The 22,373-nt window shown below is 32.8% G+C and overlaps 1 protein-coding gene across 2 annotated transcripts in view; it reads left to right on the top strand.

The window, feature by feature from the left end:
* LOC118200332 (uncharacterized) overlaps window positions 1–22,373 on the top strand; it is a 109,093-nt gene that overhangs the window by 60,558 nt on the left and 26,162 nt on the right. For both annotated transcript variants that reach the window (XM_085816678.1, XM_085816674.1), the window contains exon 13: window positions 14,548–14,637. In XM_085816678.1, the coding sequence (XP_085672804.1) occupies window positions 14,548–14,637 (90 nt within the window). The remainder of the gene's footprint in view (window positions 1–14,547; window positions 14,638–22,373) is intronic.

Raw genomic sequence — 22,373 nt, 5'->3', positions numbered from 1 at the left:
GTTGACGTTTTGGACAAGGTTTAGTAAAATACACGAAGATACTCACATCGACAAGAGAGACAAGTTTCATTATCTACTGCAATCTACGAAACCTGAGACTGCCAAGAGCAATTGTGGAAAGTTTTCCTGCTACGGAAGAAAATTACGAAAAAGCCGTGGAGTACCTCAAAGAACGGTTTGGAAATGAAAATGTTTTAATTCAAATTTATGTTAGAGAGCTATTAAAACTGGTAATCAATGACAAGCAAAAGATAGACTTATTAACTCTTTATGACAAGTTGCAAACTCAACTACGTGCATTTTAAACACTCGGTTTAACTAAAGATAAATTTGCAGTTGTTTTATTTCCTTTAGTGGAATCAGCACTTCCTGCTGATTTAATACAAATTTGGGAAAGACAACGAGGTACGTGTCCTGAAACAACAGGTAAGAGTGATTTAGAGTCATTAATTGATTTTCTAAAAAGGAACTGAATTTAGAGTTAAAATTACCCGTGATGTTTTGGGTTTTGATAAAGTAAGTAATAAGAAAAATAAGTTTTTTGACACAAAACCTGTTGTTCCAACTGCATGTGAACTAATTAATGCAAATAGTAGTAATAGTAGTAAGTGTAATGAAAATTTTCAGAAGTATAAAAAGTCTGATACTTGTATTTTTTGTGAAAAATCCCATTTGTCTGAAAGTTGTAAAGATGCATCTTTAATGAGTTTAGAATGTAAGAAAGATGTCATTAAGAAAAAGAATGTTTGTTTTGTGTGCCTTAAGAAAAACCATAGAGCAAATCAGTGCACAGCTAAACATAGGTGTACCTTATGTAAAAATTGACATTTTGTGATTATGTGTCCTGATTTGCCTTCTAACAAAACAATGTGTCACAAAGTTAGGGAATGATGAAAACAAAACAGGCATTCTTAATAACTATGTTAAGATCATCAGATGTATATCTTCAAACTTTAATTGTAAGAATTCAGAATGGTTCTAAAGAAATGTTTGTACGAGCAATTTATGATAGTGGTTCTATGAAATCATATTTATATAATGATGTTGCTCAAAGGTTAAATTGTAAGTGTATTGGTGAATCAAAAATTAAGCAATTTCTTTTTGGTGGAGTTGAGACTTCAAAAAATGTATATAAAAACTATGTTATTGAAGTAAGCAATATATATAGTAAATATAAGTGTAAATTAGAGGTACTTGGTCAAAACAAAATTTGTTCTGAAATTAAACAACTCCCATCTGGTTCGTGGTTACGCGAACTTATGTCACATGGTATCAAATTAAGTGATTTAGAAAATGGTACATGTAAGGTAGATAAAGAGATAAAATTACTAATTGGTGCGGATTTTGCTGGTAAGTTGCTAACTGGAAAAATTATTCCCCTTACGTGTGGCATCAGCGCGGTGCATACGCAGTTAGGCTGAACTGTTATGGGTAAATTTACTGGCACTGAGCCAACTACGATAAATACTGCATCCCTCCTAATTTCTTCTCTGTTAGTGAAGGGTCAATGTATAAGTGATCTCTGGAAGTTAGATGTTTTGGGTATTAGTGAACCTTCCGTAAGTAAAACCAAAACTCAGTTACAGGAGGATATGCAAAAATATTTTGAAGAGACTCTTACGGTAAATTCAGAGGGAAGGTACGAAGTAGCATTACCTTGGGTGTCGGATAGCTCGCTTTTACCCGAAAACAAAGTGATAGCAGAAAAATGTCTTGTAAGTACTATGTCTTGTAAGAAAATTAATGACTACGGGAAACTTTGACGCTAATGGAGACGTTTTCCAGAATTGGTTAGCACTCGGGATAATTGAAAAACTACCGGATAAGAATAAATATAAGGATGTACATTATTTATATCATAGAGCAGTTCTTCAAGAAAATAGTAGCACGAGTATAAGACCATTGTTTAACGCAAGTTCTCATTCGCCTGGTTACCCATCATTGAACGATTGTTTATCTACTGGACCAAATTTAATTGAAATTATACCTTCGATTCTTAATCGGTTTCACAAGAATTACATTGGTGTCACTTCAGATATAGAAAAAGCGTTCTTGCAAATATCTATAAGGGAAAAAGATCAAGACTTTTTGAGATTTATGTTGTTTAGTAGGGATAATCAAGAACAAGTTGACCTGTATCGACATAGAAGGGTAGTTTTTGGTATTACATGTAGTCCGTATTTATTGGCTGCTACAATACGATATCATTTGAGTGTAGTTCCCGAAAGCTTAAGTCATACAGCGGAGATTTTGAAAACATCCTTTTACGTAGACAACTGTGTGGCTAGTATAGATTCAGAAATAGAAATGAGAAAGTTTGTAAATAAATCACAAATAATTATGGCTTCGGGTCATTTTAATTTAAGGTTCTGGAAATCCAATATAAGAAGTGTTGTGCCAGAGGAAGATTCCTCCACGGAAGGAGATGTGTCTGTTTTGGGCCTTGTATGGCATACAGTTACAGATACCTTATCTTGCAAAATAAGTCAAGATATAAAATTGGATGACCCAGTTACTAAAAGACTAGTTTTAGCAGTAGCTCATCAGGTATTTGACATTATAGGGCATATGGCTCCTGTAATGTTGATTCCAAAACGAATTTTACAGGAAACTTGGAATTTAAGGCTTAAATGGGACGATGTTCTTCCCGATAAATTAACCAAAAAGTTTAGGTTTTGGCGTAAAAAGTTGTACTTGCTATCCAGTATCCAAATACCTAGATGGGTAGGTCTCAAATCTATTAATGAAGTTGTGAGTATACATCTCTTTTGTGACAGTAGTAAAAGTGTGTATGCTGCATGCGTCCTTTTTAAGAGTACAGAGTGGCGAAAAGGTGAGGGTTAGTTTGATACACGCAAGATCGAGAGTAGCTCCTTTAAAACCTATTACGATTCCTCGATTAGAACTTCTTGCTTGTAATATTGGTTCTAGGTTATTGTCTTCAGTTATTAATGATATTGGCCTACATGAAGTTTGTATTCATTGTTGGAATGACTCCTCGACGGCTTTAAGTTGGATACGGCGAAATCAATGTAGGGAGCATTCGTTTTTAATCGTGTACAGGAAATCAGGTCGTTGACCTCTCCCACTGTATGGCAACATGTCCCTGGTAGTCTCAATCCTGCTGACCTACTTTCTAGAGGTTGTTACGCAGATCAATCAATAGAATGAAAATGGTGGGAGGGACCTGATTGGTTACGGGAAGATGAGGCAAATTGGCCTAAATCTAATGATGAACCAGATGAGGATTTGGTTAATTCAGAAATACGTAAGACAGTTATTGTTACTTTGGCAAAGAGTGATAATTGTATTGGATAGTACTATAAGTATTTCTCATCATTTAAGAAAATTGTAAGAATGTTATCATGGATATTCAGATTTTATAATAATAACAACCATTCTAAGGATTTGACTGTATCTGAAATAGAAAGCGGAGAAATAGCTTTAATGCTATTAATACAAAAAGAGTCGCTTAATGGTGAAACAGATGATAAGCTAAGACGACTCAGACCATTTGTCGATAGTCAGGGTCTAATAAGAGCTAAGTCTAATGTTTCTTATCGTGATGACAAGGTTCTCCATCATATTACTTTCTGAACATCCAGTAGTTAAATTATTGATATTAAGTGCGCACAAAGATTTGTTACATGCAGGTACTACATTATTGATGTCGCATTTAAGAGAAAGATACTGGATCTTAAAATCACGTAAAACTATAAGGAACTGTATAAGAAAATGTATAACATGTCAGAGATTTAAGGCTAAAAGAGTAGAGACAGTCCCAAGCGTTTTACCAAATGATAGGGTTCGTGATTCAGCCATTTATGAAATCGTAGGATGTGATCTTGCAGAACCCTTGCATTTAAAGGATGGACGAAAATCGTATATTGTGCTCTTTACCTGTGCGGTTTGTTGTGCTATCCATATGGAACTGGTTACCTCATTAACAACTGAATCATTTTTTCAAGCTTTAAGGCATTTTATCGCACGTCATGGACTGGACACCCTACCACCATATATTCCGATAATAGGACACATTTTGTGGGTGCAGAGAGAGTTCTGCAAACCATTGACTGGGACAGCCTCTGCTCTAAGACTGCTGAAACGAGAATACAATGGAAATTTAATCCTCCATCTGCCGCTTGGTGGATGGTTGGAGCGTTTAATACAAATTGTAAAACAAATATTAAGAAAAATTTTAGGTCGTGCTTCTCTTGGTTATGAATAGTTACTCACCATCTTATGTGATTCTGAAAGAATTGTCAACTCAAGACCAATTACGTACGTATCTGACGATATTGAAGATCCCTTGCCTTTAACTCCAGAAAAATTTCTGCATGAAACTCCACAGTCGGGTGTACCTGATATTGACAATGTGGACAAAGAAAAATTGAGTAGAAGAGCGAAGTATCTCCAGAGAATGAGAGAATTGTTAAGAGTGAGATTTCGCTCGAGTATCTAGGGCAGTTAAGACAGCAGTCTACCAGAAATTACAAAAATAAACCTCTCTCTGTAGGAAAAATTGTCTTGCTGGAAGATCAAAATAAAAACCGTGCATATTGGAATTTAGCACACGTTATTCGAGTGATCCCTGGTCGAGATGGCAACATAAGAGTTGCTCTTGTAAAAAGTAACAATTCAGAGTTCTTGAGACAAATACAGAGATTGTTTAGATTGGAATTGGATAATATAATAGATAATACTCAAAATGAGCAATTTCCTTTCACCACCAGTAGTGGTAGAGTTGTAAAATCATGAATAATGCAATTCATGTCTTTGAGTTATTATGATTCAATTTTTTGTGCTATTATTGTTGTATTATTCATCAGTATTAATTTTGTTTTCAAGTAATATGATTTAAGTATTAAGTAATTTTCTTTGTTATATAACCATCATTTATATTGATGTAAGTTTTATGTTTTGAGTGTGTAGCCATCCACTCAAAAGGTGGGAGAATTGTGGCAACACACTGCCTTTCTGTGGCAACCCTAAAGAATTCGTCTGTCACGAGGATCACGTGCCCAGACGCATCATTACATCTACGTCTGCTTTTCTGTTTGATAGTTAGTTGCATTTAAGATTTTGTAGAATAAGAAATGGTGTGTAAAATAAATGTTGGTGTTTTTAAAAAGTGTCGGCTCAGATTTTCGAACCTACGATTTACTTGTTAAGCAACAGATAGTAACTGCATTAAACAGATTCTGAGTAACTTTCAACACTTGCCAACCGTGCCTACATCAGCCCTTTCAGGTTTGTTTTAATCAGCAGGTCTCTCTTTAGACAAGCAGCAGCAGTGACAGCAGCATTCAGTCTTTTGTTATGAATCATGCCAATTATGATCGTACTTCTCATTTTAACCTATGTCGTTTGACATAAAATCTACCTGCTATTTACTAAACCTTTAGACTGACCAAGTATGTGACAAAATGAGACGTAAAAAAATCAACATAAAGCTAACTACTAGTAAAACTTAAATTTCACTTATCTTCTTTCAAATATGTCCAACTATTATAAGTGTAAAATATTTAATGCTACTTGATAAATAAAGTTTAAAAGTTTATTTCATTCTCAAGCTTATTAATAATTATGTTAATAAATTCATGTTTAGTAATAATGCATATTACTTAGGGATCTATTTTATTTTTGACATGGTATTACAAAAGTAAAATTCAAGTATCGAATAATATTTTTAATTGAATTTATTCAGTTCTCATTTGCTCCAAGGTCCTTAATTTTTACATTAATTGTCCTTAAAAGTCCTTGAAAGTACTTAATTTCTGTGAACAGAATTGTGTACGAACCCTGGCAGAATTTCATTTCACGCAAAGATCATGCACGAATGATGTTCTGAAATATATAGTTTGCAATAATATCATTGTAACTGTCTTGCAATAAATTCATTTGTAATATATACATTTGTTTGTGATATAGTTTCATACCAAAAAATGCATATTACTTATTTTGATTCACTTTTTTAAATGCCACGTGCCAGTGCATAATGTGGCATTATGGAAGTAAAATTTACCTCTAGTGCCAATTACACTCTGGCACATAGTAGTAAAATTCTATGCTTAAAGGCTTAGTAATCAATATGGTGCACATAATCTTTTATTACCTCCTTTAAATCATATTACTTATAGTAGGTAAGTCAGCATATGGGTACAATCTATTTCTATGACACAGCATTAACTATAAATAGTCTCACATACCTTGCAGCAAAAGTAAGTCATCACTGAAGTGACTTGTGTGAGTCTTGGATAGCACTCAAGGACTTCTTCTTAGTGTTGTTGACAACAGTGTCTGCAGGAGCATATACGTTAGTAATGGAACATGTATGTACAGATTGTTAAAATGTCTGGCTCCTGTAACTGTGTAATACTTTTACAGGCATATTGATCGTTCTGCTTATAGCTCCCTCTATAAGAATCTTTGATTAATCCGAATCCTATCTTGTTAGCATTATGCAAGTTCATAGATTTTCTTTCAACTAAAATAATTATTCTCTACATTTTCAGGCAGTTCTCTTTTGATGTGAAGTTCAAGCGATATGAATAAAAAGCTTATAAGGAATTTCTCCTGCCTTCCTAGCGTGCCTTCGTGGTGTAATGGTTCTGCACGCTGGGCTGGTATTTTAGAGGTCCATGGTTTGAATCCAGGCAAAAGCGATTGCTCATTTTTCAACTTGCCTGCTTCCAAAAAAACACCTAACGTCTTTACAGTGGCACCCGAACTAAAAGGGTGTTGGATGATAATTCTCTTCACCCAGGATTTGGCAATTGGGTCTCCTGAAAACCCCAGTCGCCTTTTAACAAGGGGAGTATATAAGGAATTTCTCCTACCTTCCTAGCGTGGTGTAGTGGTTCTTCATGCTGGGCTGGTATTTCATAGGTCCATGAAGGCGACTGATCATTTTTCAACTTGCCTTCTTCCAAAAAATACCTAATGTCTCTACAAGCTTTCATGTATTAAAGTTTCATTCTTATAGCTGTCTGTCAAAATTTATCATAATGCAAAATTGGTCAGCTGCTTGGCAGTCAGCTGTCTATTTCAGGCTGCCATTAGAGAAAAATGTGAATCTTTTGAAGTTGTCACTCTTCTCATATTTATCTAGCTTTTTAAATGATGTCTATAGTAGCTTCAAATTGTTTCTAGAAATACACTGACTACCAATAAGTATTTGGACACCTATGCAAATGACGATATCTGCTGTCCTAAGGTATTTCACGGACTCCGCCGGTATATATCGTGTACCCAGAGTCCAGACCTGAACCCTATTGAGAACCTCTGGGACGAGTTGCATCGCCGAATTCAGGGGTGCACTACCTGTGCAAAATCGGTGAAGGAACTTCCATGTCTTTTCCAAGTCGAGTGGAAGAATATACCACTAGCTGTCATACAAAGACTTGTGGAAAGTATGCCCCGGAGGGTCCACGCTGTAATTACCTCTCGTGGAGGTTCTACCAACTACTGATTTTGAATAAAGTTAGTTTTTCTTTTCTATCACAGGTGTTCAAATACTTATTGGTAGTCAGTGTATATTGTCAGGTATTTTGCAACATCAGTTTTTGTCTTTAAACATTCAATAACTCTCTAATGCAAAGATTCCTAAGAATGATATTTTAAAGACTGTAAAAAGTTTAAAGTCGGTTTGGAATGAAGTCGACCCTAAAAATATTGCATTTGCTTCATTAAAGTTCCTTAGTTGTTTTTTTAATTTCTTCCATTCAGCTTATTTTCGTTTTGTTTTCCAGATAGCATTAAATTTACATGTGTTAAAATATTTAGGATTACCAATGCATATTTTTTGCTAAATATGAATCATTTTTTGCTAAAATTATAGTCTATAAATCATGAAATTACTTTCACCTGTATGATGAAAAATGTCCTTTATAATAATTTGTCTACTTCAGCTGCAGTCATCTTATTAAAAATGTTAATTTTCTGTTTCAGTACATTAAAGTGCTATTCAACTTTCATATTTTGAGTGCATTTTCTGTACTTAAAAAAAATTTTCATTAGATTAGAAAGAGTTTTTGATTATTTTCTTATTACAATATCAGTTTTATTTAGCATGTATTATTTTTTAATGTAAGTACATATAATATGCATGCATGCTAAGGCTCAAACACGCACACACATATATATAAAATCAAGAGATAATAAATAAAATTAAGTCATGAAATGTGTATATCCGAGTGTGGGATATACACATCTAATTCCTTACATGTAGTTGCAAGGAATGTGTATCCTTGCAATCACATGTAAATATCCCAGTGTGGAATATAAGTGAAAACATTTACAATCAGCTAAGATATCAATTTTTTTTTTTTTTTTTTTAAATTCATTTGAAAAGAAACCTGCTTACGGTTTTCGTGCCAGAATAAAGTAAAGTATTTTTATTAGCTTATTTAGGTATAATGATTTTTAGTAGGTATTGGAATACATCATAACAGTTCATTTTTGGGAGAAGGGGCAGAATGCATGATTGGTAAGGAAACATAAAAGCATATAAGGACTTCTGCTCACCAGCAACTAATAATTCTGTAAGCACCAAATTGTTCTCTGTGTAAACTTTAATTTCTGTTTCTGAAAAAATATGTAATTGTTGAGAAGGCTAATTTGCGGTTCATGTGTGGAGCTTTTGGGGCTAGTAGTGAGAGACAGCAATTGAAGAAAAACTTTTTCCTAATAAGTGGTTGACAGATTATAAAACATTTCAGCATTTGTATTATCAATAAGGTTGAGGATCTCTTATTGCTGCTACAGATCTTTAAAGAAGTGTAAATGTGCTAAGTATGGAAGAGAATATTTTAGCTATGATAGAAGTTCAGCCAGACATAAACACAAGAGCTATGAGATGTAGCTTTTCATGCCATATTCCTCAATATAGCAACTGGTGTGTGATGAACAGTTGTTACTCATATTACCTTCGAAGGATGTAAGCCTTTGAAGCCACTGGGGATTATCCTCATTATGTAGTATTCACTGGCTGGTTCTTGTAGCATAGTGTAGTATAATTGAAATTTCTATCTGTTTTACTTTTCATGAATGCAGTCAACCTGGTGCTAATGTATTTCAAATGTTCAAAGTGTACATATGGGTTCAATATAAAGCCACAAGCAGTATGTCCATCTGTGCTTCAGAGGCGATACTCTATAAATATTTAGATGAAAATCATTGACTATCTGATTAGGCCATGGTTTATGTCAAACCAACTGGATAGAAGAAAATATCATATTTTTCTGAAGGAGACCTTGCAAGAGTTGCTGAAGGATATTCCAGTAGCTGTGTAATTATGTTTATAATTCCAGCATAATTGAGCACCTAATTATTTTCAACAAGATGTAAGGAACTATCTGAATGCTGCCTTTTCAGACCAGTGCAAATGGACGAGGTGTGTCATCAGAGTAGTTTATTGAGACAGCAATGTGCACTGTTATCTCAATTTTTTTTGTGGGGAATATCAAGAATATTATCTTGAATTATAATCTGACAAGGAATTTAAATTAATTTAGTTGCAGCTCTGCACAGTGTGCATGTTGTGTTAAAGAAAGCTAAAAAATCTCTACATCTTCTTTGTGAGGTATGTAGCTTGATTGCTGATTGCATGTACACTCAATTACTGTAATAATTGAAGTTACTAAAATTTTATTTTTATCTTTTATGTCATTTTTTATGTTAGTACCTCAGCTTCTTAACTGCAGTGTAAATGCCTTGTATCTTTGTTTCATTTTCGACCATGCATTTTTGATTAAAATGATTATTTTTATGTATTTTATTACCTCTTAAAGTTTTTTCCATCTTTTTCAATGAACCACAGATTTAAATAGGAGATATACACTTTTTTTATAAACTGAAGAAAACGTTTTATGAAAGAAGTATTGTGTGTTCATATGAAAGGATTGGTATTAAATTCTTGTAAATGTGAAATATTTTGCTAGCTTTAGAATGGCATAATGTTTTATGGAAAGTTTTTTTTAATGGAAAATAAGTGAATAAGAAATTGTTCAAAAAGAAGATATTGGATTGTATTGGTAAAGCAGTTTTATCTTTTGTAATAATGCACTCCAAGATATTAGTGTTCTATATTTTTTTTTTTTTTTTTCTCTTCTGTTTTTAATCTGTTCAGTGCAAAATATGGCGATTATTCCTTAAAAGTTTTCTGGCGAAAGCAATTATTTTTAACAAAACTAATCGTAAACTTAACAGATGGAGGAATTTGCAAGACAAAAAATGTGTAAATATTTCAGTATGGTTAACGTGTTAAAGTTAATGAATACATGATGTGCAAATTCATGCTAATATAAGATGTACTAAGGCATATCTGTAGAAATGGTTTTTACAAGCAAGTATTTACTAGAGATTTTTGTTTTTCTCTTTTAACATTAACTTTAAGCCCCTTACAAACTGTGTTCCAAAATGACATAGCAATAAATATAATGAATATTCATATTATATCTTGAAAACATAAAATTCAAAGTTAAAACAGAAAAATTAAGGAAATTTATTAAATTCAGAAATGTTTCTGTAATGTTGATATCTTTTTATATAATATCTGATCAATTACAAACTTTGAAATGAAGCTAGATTACCTTTTTATGATAGAGCATGTAAAAAGTCTAAATCGGGTGTTGGCAGTGTTTTAAAATCAATCAACTATGGTTCAAACCTTTGGTTTAAAAATCTAAATTCTATATTTTAGTTAGTTGGACAACAAACACTTGTAATAAATAGTTTTAGTAGAAATTTGTATTTTGCCATTTTAACAATTGTTCAAATTATACAATTAAACTTTCAATTAAAGTTAGTGTAATTAAATCTTAGTGTCATCTAGGTAACTCTGCATGACTAGGTGAATTTTCAACTGCTAGAAACATCCGACTTTGCAAATGGTGAATTATTTTCTATCCCCATTATCATTGTATGCTTCATCCAAACATATACTGGTGTGCAAAAATTAAGGACGAGACGGTTTTTTCAATATAACTTTGTACAAAAGCTTTCCAAATCAACACATTTAATACCATAAGATCCCCAATACGTAAGGACATGAGTAATGTAAGCAACACTTACTAAAAGAGAAATCAGAGGGATAAAAGGAAGCTTTATTGAGAAAGTAGCATGGAGCGCAATGCGACTGAAGGCCGAAACATCCCTGTGATGGGTGTCCAGCAAGAAACATTCAGTCTTTAATAGGGGATATGATCTCCCCTGACTGCTAGGCAGGTTTCACAGCGTCTGCCCATGCTGAGAATGAGGGTGTCAATGAGTTGTTGAGGCATTGCTGCCCATTCGTCTTGCAGCGCCAATCGAAGCTCCGGAATCGTTACTGGTGGTAAGGTACGAGCTGCCAAGCGTCTGCCTAGAAAATCCCATACATGCTCGATGGGATTGAGATCCGGAGATCGTGCCGGCCAATCCATACGTTCAATATCCTCACTCTCTAAGAGCTGTTCGGCAGCTACTGTGCGATGACATGGTGCATTGTCTTCCATGAAAAAGAACTGCGGACCCATAGCGCCTCTAAAAGGACGCACATATGGAAGAAGAATCTCGTTACAATAACGGGTCCCGTTGACTGAACCTGCATCGGAGATGTGAAGGTCTGTACGACTACCAAGCATGATGCTTCCCCAAACGAGAACACCGCCACCTCCATACCTGTCCCTTTCAATGATGTTCGAGGGATGATTGCAGCTTCCCCGCTCTCTCCAAATGAGTACGCGATGAGAATCGCTACTCAGACAAAATCTGCTCTCATCTGTAAAGAGTGCTCATCCCCATTCATTGTCTCTCCAATTCCGGTGTTCCCGGCACCACAGAGAATGCCTTCTCTGATGGGCAGGCGTTAGAGGTACACACCGTACAGGGCATCGTGCAAACAGACCACCACCGTGCAGTCTTCTGGCCACGGTAAAACGCGATATGGGTCGTCCAGTCGTGTGTCTAGCGATTTCTCCCGCTGTCTGCCGCCTGTTTCTTCTGGCCTGTAAGGCAATATACCGGTCATCTGCGGGTGTGGTTCCTCGTGGACGACCACTACTAAACCCCTGGATAGCTGTTCCTGTAGTTTGAAATTGTCTCCAAAGTCGTGAAACGATGCTGTGAGCAGTTCCGAAGTCTGCAGCCACACTTGTCACACTGCGGCCTTCCTCCAACTTCCCAATGATTCGACCTCGGGTAAAAGCATCCAGATGTCGTCTAACAGATTCATTATTCGCCATTTCTCGCTGAGGCAGCAACTCGGTGTGATTTTAACTGCTATACGGCGTGCAATCTCTTTGCCAGAAATCATGATCTTACACCGACAACATGCTTTATACTACTCAGACACTCCCCCATTACGTCTACCTGCATATGTGTGCATGTGCTACCGTACATCACCTTACTTAATCTCCTGATTGGTCTTTCTGTCCGCTCTGCCTCTTCATTCAGCTGATATGCTAATTTTTCGACCTCGTCCTTAATTTTTGCACACCAGTGTAGTTATCCGTGGCCAAAAACAGGTGATAGTCACACGGAGCAATGTTTAAGGAGTAGGGAGGCCTGAAGTAAAAAGTTCTCAACCAAGTTTTTTTTGTTTGTGTGTGTGTTGATCGCTCTTCGGTTGCTTTTGTGTATGAGGTCTGGATTTGTCTTTGAAGAATGATCATTCCTCTCCTGTTAAGGCTCACGAGCGGCCGAGTTGTAAAGTCGCGGAGCACTGGCAGTTTAGTTCAGTCTTGGGTTTGAATTACAGCAGAGGGCTGGCTGTTTAGGTATTTTCTACGGTTAGGCAGATAGCCCTTCAGGTCTGTGCCATAATCAAACCAAACCAAACCAAACCAAACTTTCCTGCTGACTACAACTGGCTGCTTCCAATGCAGAGCATCTTCAACCTTTTGTATATAGAATGAGTACACCTCAGCTGTGATGGTTTAGTCACTCTCTTGCAATTCAAAGTGCACAATTACAATGCTGGCCGACTGAACACAGAGCAGTACAGTTCCTAAATGTTTAGTTTAAGGGCAAATGCCACAGAACCAGGAGACAACAGTGATAATTTCTTTTGCGGTTACCTTATAACATCCATTTCTTGTAACATACCAGTATCTTCTTCAAGGATAAGGTGTTTAAAATGCTCCTAGTTTTAAAATTACAAAAAGAATGCAAGATTTGCATGGGACCATTTAATATCTAAATTTTCAATAAAAAAATTATTTAAGATGAAATATTTGAGAAGAAAGGAAAACTGAAATCTGTTCTTTTTAAATATTGCATAATAAAGATTTATTTGCTGGTTATCAGTCTAAAGCAGGCCACATTGTATTATTCTTAAAAAGAACATAAAAGGAATAAATTCTTAGTACAAAATCAGAATTTCTCTGTAAGCTTTTTTTTTAGCCCAAAGGGGCAATTTGTCCAGAAGGGCTATTAATTTCGTTTTGGCATTTTGTGTCGGTTCACTTTTTACTTGTTGCCACCAAATATTATTGCGCTGTATTTTATTTAAAGAAATTAAATAATGAAGAATCTCTATAAATGTATGTTTCTTGTATTGTGATAAATCAATGGTACCTAGAGCCATCAAATTTTGAATAACATACATCTCCACCTGAATATTGGCATCTGGAAGCCCAAATTTGGAATTTGTTTGTTTTGTTATCTATTTCATATTTTGTAAAGTATTTATGAGTTTTTGATTAAGAAACTCTACGATTTCAAAGCGAGTAGGGGCAACACTTTAACGGAGGGGGGAAAACATTTTTATCTCCAGCTTGCGAGACTTGGTATCGGAAATTTTAAAGATATGCTCTTTTAAATATTTTGTGATATTGCTGTTGATTGAATTTTTATGGTTTAAGTGCTTATTTAATAAATAAAAGTAACACACAAAATGTTTAAAAAAAAAAAAAAAAAAAAAAAATGCCGTTTGGGGGTGTAATATATAAAATCTGAAAACTTTCAAATTTTTTTTCTTTAGTATAGAATTTTTTGTTATCATGCATGAGCAGAACTTAATGATAGATAACAGTCAGTGTTGGATAAAGCAGTATTATTGGAAATAAATTATTTAAAATTATAAAAACAACTTTTATTAGCTTAGCACAATGGAAGAGTGATATAATTATACAATATCTTACATTTGATTTCGGTATGACATTTTTCTTTTTATGAATGAATGATTAAAATGAATTTAATAGAAAACTTTGGTCATAATATTAAAAAAATGCATTAAGAGAATTATTTTGTGATGGATATTAAAAGTGATTAATTCTTTCTAACTTGGCAAGTTACTTTGCAAAAATTCATATCAGGATAGTATTCTGAGCCGTTCTTAAATCAGTAATCAGTTCTTAACTCTAACTTAATGGACAATCTCTCTTGATTGAAATATATAATATTATTTAAAAACAGAAATGTAGTAATTTCTAGTATTCTTTTCATGAAAATGTCAGATAACCAAATATAGGATAATAAGGATTGTATTACATTTTGAAGTAGCTTTATCTGCAAAAAATATTTCAGCAAAATTTTTAAGTATGTACTCTTTTTTTTCATTCTCAGGTTAAATCTTTATTAGCTGATACTGATGATACCTCGTGTGAATCGTATATTCGTCCAGTTCGTGCATATTCAATGGGAAGCCGTCCCCAGGTTAGTTAAGTATGATTTTGTTTCCAAACTAGTAAATTAATTTCACTGTGAATTATACTTTTCATCACAGGTGTCAAGAATGTTGTCTGTTATAATATTTCAGTGCTTTAACACTAGAATTTTTAACTGAAAGTGCAGAAACTTAAATTTTAGTTGAGAAATTATGTTTTTTTATTCTTTGTAGACTAAAAAATAGTTATGTTATGCGGTATTGTCTTGGAACTAACTGTTAGTCATTAAATTTTATTTCAAGTTTGCATTTATTACTACATATGTGTAATTTCTAAATAATAAGAAAAGTAATTATTTGAATAACATAATACAATTTCTGTAAATTGAGAAATCTAAAATGCACCTAAAATTATCATCTTCAGCAAATTTGATTGTATAATTAATAATGTAATTCCAAATAAGTATTAAAATTATTGGATAAAAGTTCTTACTGTGTTTGAATCCAAGGAGTTATATAAAAGATTTCTGTATTTAGTGTCCATTATTTTCTATATTTGCTCTCCTTTGTTTTACAATATCATGAATTTTTTCTGTGAAAAACCTCATGCTATTAGTCTCGAAACAGGCTTTGGTAGACTTTAAATGTCTGAATCACTTTTCAAATTGTTGCCACAAAATATTATTACCCTGTATTACTTTAAAAGAAATTAAATGATAAAGAATTTGCATGAGTGTATGTATGTTTCTCGCATTATGAAAAGACAATGGTACCCGGGACCATCAGAAGTTGAATAACAATAGCCCTCCACCCAAACATATGCACCTGGAAGTCCGAATTTTAAATTTCAAACTTTATATTTCATACATATATAAAACCTTAATGAATTTTTAACAAACCCAACGATTTGAAACCAACCAGTGGCACATCATACAGATTAAAAGATGGTATCTTCAGCGTGGCAAGATTGTATATTGGAAACTCTAAAGGTATGCTGCTTTTAATTATTTTGCGAGTTTGATATCCAGCTGAATTACACGGGGCATAAGTGCGAAGAACACAATATTTAATTAATTTAACATGTAAAACGTTAATTTTTTTCCCCCAAGAACTAAGAAACTGTGCATTGATATGATAAACTGAGAAACGACTGAAAAAAAGTTGAAAAATATATGCCAACACTTGACACTTTGTTGGGAATTCTAAACACATGCTACTTTAAAAATTTTCATAAGTTTTCTGTTGAACAGTGTATGACATAATTGTTAAGAAAATGATGCTCACTAATGAAGTTAAAAAAACAAAGCAAATGTGTTAGCTGGAGTGAGTGCAACAACTGACTTGTAGACTGCAAGCTCAGTGAAAGCATAGAAAAACCTGAAAAAAACCTTTTGGGCAATTGTTAAAATCCGAGCCCTTTCCTTTGGGGGGGGGGGCTAAGAAAGTTGTAATGGGATATTTGGTAATTTTTGAGAAATTTAATTTCTTCCTGTTGAAAGCATACTGCAGAGTCCAGAGCAGGTGAACTTGGGTAGAGTATGTTTTCATGATTGCTGAGTGACCATAACTGGATCTTTTTGTGAATTTTAATGCTGAGTTTGGTAGCTGCTTGCAATACTTGTTTACCATGATTATTTTGGTAGATAAGCTTAAAGAGAGAGATTTTTCAGAAATCTACATGATAGATCATTAGATAACAAGGAACTCTTGTCACAAATTTTGTAATTTCACCTGCCTGCTTTCCATTTGATTTTCATTGCGGCCTTCCATAAAAGCACCTTCTCATTTTCCTTCACTTTTATATCATATAATAACTGAATAAATATAAAATATTACTATTGCTGTTATAATTGTATATACAGTAGAAGTCCTGAAATCCGCAAAGCTTGGGACCAGAGGTTGTGCGGATTTCAGGACAGAAAGGATAATATTCAGACTAAAAGTGCGAAATAAATAAGGCATATTAGATACATTTAATTGTTATATACATTATTACAGTAATTTATTATGTGCATTAATTTATTATTACTTATATAAATTGGTTATATTATTCATTTATATTAGGCTCCTCTATTTTTAAATCAGCATAAATGGAAATTATAGTTTCTAGATTATACTGCAATAAAAAACTTTCCATTGCTTATCATTTATTTGGATGGCCATTCCAAGTATATATCTTGTATAGCTGCAGGTAAAACTAGCATAAAGAATGGGAGAAGGAGTGTAGAACTGAAAATGAGAGAAGGGAGGAAATGGAATGCTGTTCGAATTTATGAAACTGGCAGGCATGCGTAATAGTTTCTGTAGAACTATCCGTGCTATTGTACAATAGATGCCACTTAATGTGATCGTGTTTTTTAAACTATTCAATAACATTAACTATAAGATAAAGTTATGGGAAAAATATCCTTCAAAATATCAGTGGATTTCAGCTAATTTAATAAAATTATAACTAGAAACATATAAATACATATTTCCCAGCATTACAGAAAAAAATAACTATTGATAATTGTAATTCTTAACATGGAAGTTAATTTTTTTTTAACTCTGCTTATTGTTTCTGGAAATTATTTCAACAATGCTGTACCATTTATCTAAATATTCATAGGGCATCCCTAATCTCAGCATCTGTAGGCAATTCATCGATTTCATCGTCATCTTCTTCAGAAAGTTTATCACATGACATGCTTGGATTCATATCAGAAAGCAACGGGCAGATATTTTCTGTGATTGAATCTGTAGCTTGAGGTTTTTCATCAGTAGCCATCCAAGTGTTAAATTCTTCACAAATTATGCTAGTTAGAGATGTTTTTAATATTTCATTATCTTTTATTTTATCATTTATTAGTTCTTCATTGTCTTTTTTGAGACACAGTTCAAAAACTTTCATGTTGCCTTAAATAAAAATCAACATTTTTGGTGACCTACTCCCTTACTTAGCCACATAGCTCTGTTGTTGGCTCTCTTTGCTCTGTTTTAACCTTATTTGTGTATTTAATCTTTTATATAGTAGCATTACTTTAAAAAATTCATTCTATAATATTTTTGTAATATTGACTTACTCATGATAATAAGCCATATATTTCTCATGTCATATACAGAGGTGGCCAAAATTGTGGACACTTTTCGAAATTTTTATGTTTTTGAACTTTGTATGCTTATAGAAAATGTTATGTTTCCCAAAATGCAAACTTGTGCATATCATTTTAAAGAGAATTTATTACTGAATTCAATACAAAACACAAAATTCAATTATTTGCAATACAAAAAAAGTTATATGTATTTTAATATAAATAAAAAACACAGTTATGAAGTGGTTTGTAATGTCTAGCTTTCCTGGCCAATCACTGTTTTTGTTTTGAGAACCAATCAAATGTTAGTAACTGCCAGTAGAAGCTGACATCATGTTTACACTTGAAACAATTCATTATTTTGCTTTGTTCTGTAGAAGGAGGACCTGTTTCTTATACACTGCAATTACAAGTAGGAATTTTTGTAAAAATTTTTAATAATTAGTCAAGAAGCAATGACATCAAATAAAAGAGTAGATTGGACACCTAGAAAGAGATGTAATATTATTGTGTTACGAGAAAGTGGTCTTTCCTATGCTGAAATTGCAAGACAGGTGGGTGGTTCAGTGACTACATCTGGAGTCCGAAAGTTTTGTTTATGATATCAGGAGACAAATTCAATAAAAAACAAAGAAGGAAAAGGTGCACCACATCTATTGGTGACAGAAAAATAAAACGACTATGTCTCCAAGATAGAATCAGCGGTCATCAGAAGTGATCTGAATGATGCTGATGGTTCTGTCAGTTCAAGAACAAGCAGGAGAAGATTAACAGATGTTGGACTGAGAGGTAGAATTCCAAGAAAAAAGCCTTATCTTAATTTTCAGCAACGAAAAAAAAGACTACAGTGGGCAAAATAACACATTAATTGGACAGATGATCAGTGGTCACAAGTTATATGGAGTGATGAAACTAAGATATCGTTATTCGGTAGTGATGGGCAAAAATATGTAAGACGTAGAATAGGAGAAGAGCTACATCCTGACTGCATTGAAGCAACTGTGAAGAACCCAGTTAGTGTTATGATTTGGTCATGTATGTCAGCAGATGGTATTGGTCGCCTTCATGTCATCGATGGAACACTGAATGCGAGAAAATACATTGACACTATTCTAGAACCAAAACTTCTACCTTCCATCAGAGATCTCTTTCCCAACAATGCTTCATTTATTTTTCAGCAGGATTCTGCTCCTTGCCACACGGCCAAAATATCAAAAGAGTGGTTTCGTACAAAGAGCATTAAATTGTTGTCATGGCCAGGAAACAGTCCTGACCTCAATCCTATCGAAAATTTGTGGCACCGTTTGAAAACTCTTATCCAAATGAGGCGCCCATCAAATAAAAGGGAACTAATTGAGGCTATAATTGTTTCCTGGCATCATGTAATAACGAAAGAAGAGCTTAAAACTCTTGTCAGCTCAATGAAACGTCGATGTGAAGCTGTAATCAAAAATAAAGGGTACCCTACTAAGCACTGATAACTCACTACAATCATCACTATCTAATGTATATCGATAACTATTATCGTTTAACTTTTTTTGTATTGCAAATAATTGAATTTTGTGTTCTGTATTGAATTCAGTAATAAATTCTCCTTAAAATGATATATACAAGTTTACATTTTGTGAAACATAACGTTTTCTATAAGTACACAAAGTTCAAAAACATAAAAATTTCAAAAAGTGTCCACAATTTTGGCCACCACTGTATATGAATGGGAAGGACTTCAGTAATAATATCCAAATGATAACAACCACTGTCACATTGAGTGGCACCTACTGTAGTTTTAAGTGTACAAATTTAGTCTTCGGTATTTACGTCCTTCATATAACTCTTGCTTTCAGTTTACTTGGTTTGTAGAATTAATTCAGAATGTGGAAACAATTTTTGTTTGTTTCCTTTTACTTCTTTAATTTGGTCTAATTTAAATTTTATTCCTTTCCAAAAAAAATTCAGCTTCAGTTGTAATAAAATTGTATCATATGCCTTTTTGTGTGTAGCTTTGCTTTTGCTTAATTTTTCTCTTCTAGAGTCATTGCATGAAGTCTAATTATACTGCATACTGTCCATGGATAAGGTGGTGCTTGTGCCCTATTCTTTTCTTGCTTTTTATCTGTATTTATTTTTTTGCAATATATAATAGTTTTAGACAATCATGAGTGAAATTCTTATTTTGAGAAGCATCTAAAATGCTAATTAAGGTAATTGTCATAATAAATTAATCCATTCTATTTTGAATTAATATGAAAAGTACAATATAGTTGTAAATATATTGCATCAAACTTTGAAGAAATTACAGGAAGTTCATCGGTTGTTTTATTTTTTGGAGGGTCTTAAGTTTCAGTAATTTGAGAAAAATATTTTCTATTATAAATTTAAGTGGTTTCAAGATCTGTAATTTTGTTTTTAATATAAATTTATTAAATTCAAAGTTATTCCACAATTTACTGAAAATTTTTAAAATCCATAACAAATAAAGTATTAAATTTTATAAAACTGAAATAGAGGTAAGTAAATAAGTGTATATACTCTCTCAAAGATCAGTGTGTATTTGCCTTTGCTAATATGAGAGATATTTCTGACATAATCCATTTCATCTCATATGTATGGCAGTATATCATGTTTAACTAGTTACAGCATCAGTGTTACAGTTGCTGAAGATTGAAGGGGAACATCCTTCCTTGATATCTCCACAATACATACATGCGCACAAAGTGGAAAATTTCAAAGATCAGAAAAGCTATTGCATTATCGCTTCATCTCCTTGTTATCTATGTTCCGTCTGCGTTTGCACCAATTTTTTTAAAAATTTTTTGCAAATATCATGTCTGTAAATTTTGAGAAAATCTTGCGAGTTTTCTCAATAATGGTTTGTGTTTTACAGTAAACTGGAGAACTGTCTTGAAATAGGGTTTACTGTTTTTATTCAGGTATAGTACATTCCAGAATATCCAAATAAATCTTTACACCTATAGGTGTAATTTTAACAAAGGTACACATTAAATGTTTGTGAAATATAAAATAAAATAAAATAATAATAATAATAATAAACTTACTTTACCTCTATTTCATTGCTATAAAATTAGGTGTTGGTAAATATTTTATTTAGAACGAGTTTTGAAAATTTTTAACGGAATTACGAATAGCCTGCAAGTTTTAGTGTGGTATTATACATAGCATTGTATATATTCTTCTGAAAAAGAACGTCTCCTTATGGTAAAATAAATGAAAATATTACTTGTTAATAGATTGAGCAAGTAAATGATGAAAATATCACTATTTTTCAGTTTATTGAAGCTGAAACTATTGCTGTTATGTGTCATATGATTAATTTTAGATTACCTTTCAAGTTCAGAATTGCCCTTGGTCTGAAACATTAATTGTATCATCATCTAAGCAAGTTTTTGAGTGCCTATTTGTCTTCTTATATGCGAAGCAATTTGAGAAATTAGAGGCTCTTTTATATTTAGATCGCATTTAAAAAAAAAAATAGGGCTTTGTATGTAAAAATGACTTTAAGCATTATGATTAATATGTGTGTGTATGTCATGAAAGAATTGTAAAGAGTTAAAAATGGAAAAAAGCTAGAGAAAAATGATGGAATATATTCAGTGTACTATGTGTAATATGCAGTTTAGAGTTACATTCAAAGATGAATAATTTCTTAACTTCTATGTTCACATAGAATTGATAAGAAGTATATAACTTAACTAATAACTTCTCTGCCCTTTTAAGTTACTTTCTTCCTTTTGTGTAAAATTTGTGTAGAGTTGAAGCAAATTCATATAAATTTTAAGTTATGTTATAAATTTATAAAATGACAAATGCTTCATTCTCTCTTGTAATATTTGTCTAATATGTAACTTTTTAAAATCTGATTTAGACCTAAAATGTGTTCTGTTTTCATCTAATTGTATTGAATAATTATTGAAATATTGCAGGTGACACTAAAAAGATCATATCTTTAAGATTAGAGTACAAATGTCCGTGTTAAAAAAAAAAATTGAAATAACTGGATTGTGCTTCATTCTAAATTTTCTTTATTTTTGGCTTTCTTTTTCTGTGGATTTTAAAGTAATGTAATTTCTACTACAAAATGCCATAATTTTAAGTGTTGCTTTCAATTAAAGATAAATTAGAAGTGTAAAATATACTAACTTCTTAAAATCTTAATGCTTTCAGACGTTGAAGACTTGTGAATTCTGAGCTAAAATTGAGGATTATGTTGATTATTTTTCTCTAATTTAAGCACTAAAATGAAAATTCAATTTTAAGCACATATAATTTTTCAATAAATTCACTTGTATTCAAGTGGATTGTTTTCTTGGACTTGCTTGTATTCAAGTGGGTATAACAGTGGTTAAAAAAAATTGTTTGCAGTGTATTGTTCAGATATCATTTGAACATGAACTTAATTTTCAGCTTCTTTTTATTTTTATAAATAAGATTTCTGTTGTAGCTTTTGAATGTAGATTTTCCCAAACTACCACTGTGTAATAATTGGTCTGCAATTTTGGACACTACATAACAACTGCATAAATATTTATAATGTGCAACACTACATAAATATTTATAATAATATGCTAATATATTTGTTCATGTAGTATTTTTCTTTTATCTTGATATATATAAATTATTACATAATTATTAAGAAAATTAAATTGTGTTAAAAAATTTTTTAGCAGACTTTAAGTATTCCTTCTATTTCTCTTTCA

This window comes from Stegodyphus dumicola, chromosome 1 (genome assembly GCF_044657685.1).
Source record: "Stegodyphus dumicola isolate Sdum_Otavi_A_Nest chromosome 1, ASM4465768v1".
NCBI classification, from domain to species: domain Eukaryota; kingdom Metazoa; phylum Arthropoda; class Arachnida; order Araneae; family Eresidae; genus Stegodyphus; species Stegodyphus dumicola.
This window is presented reverse-complemented; position numbering and strand designations above follow the sequence as displayed.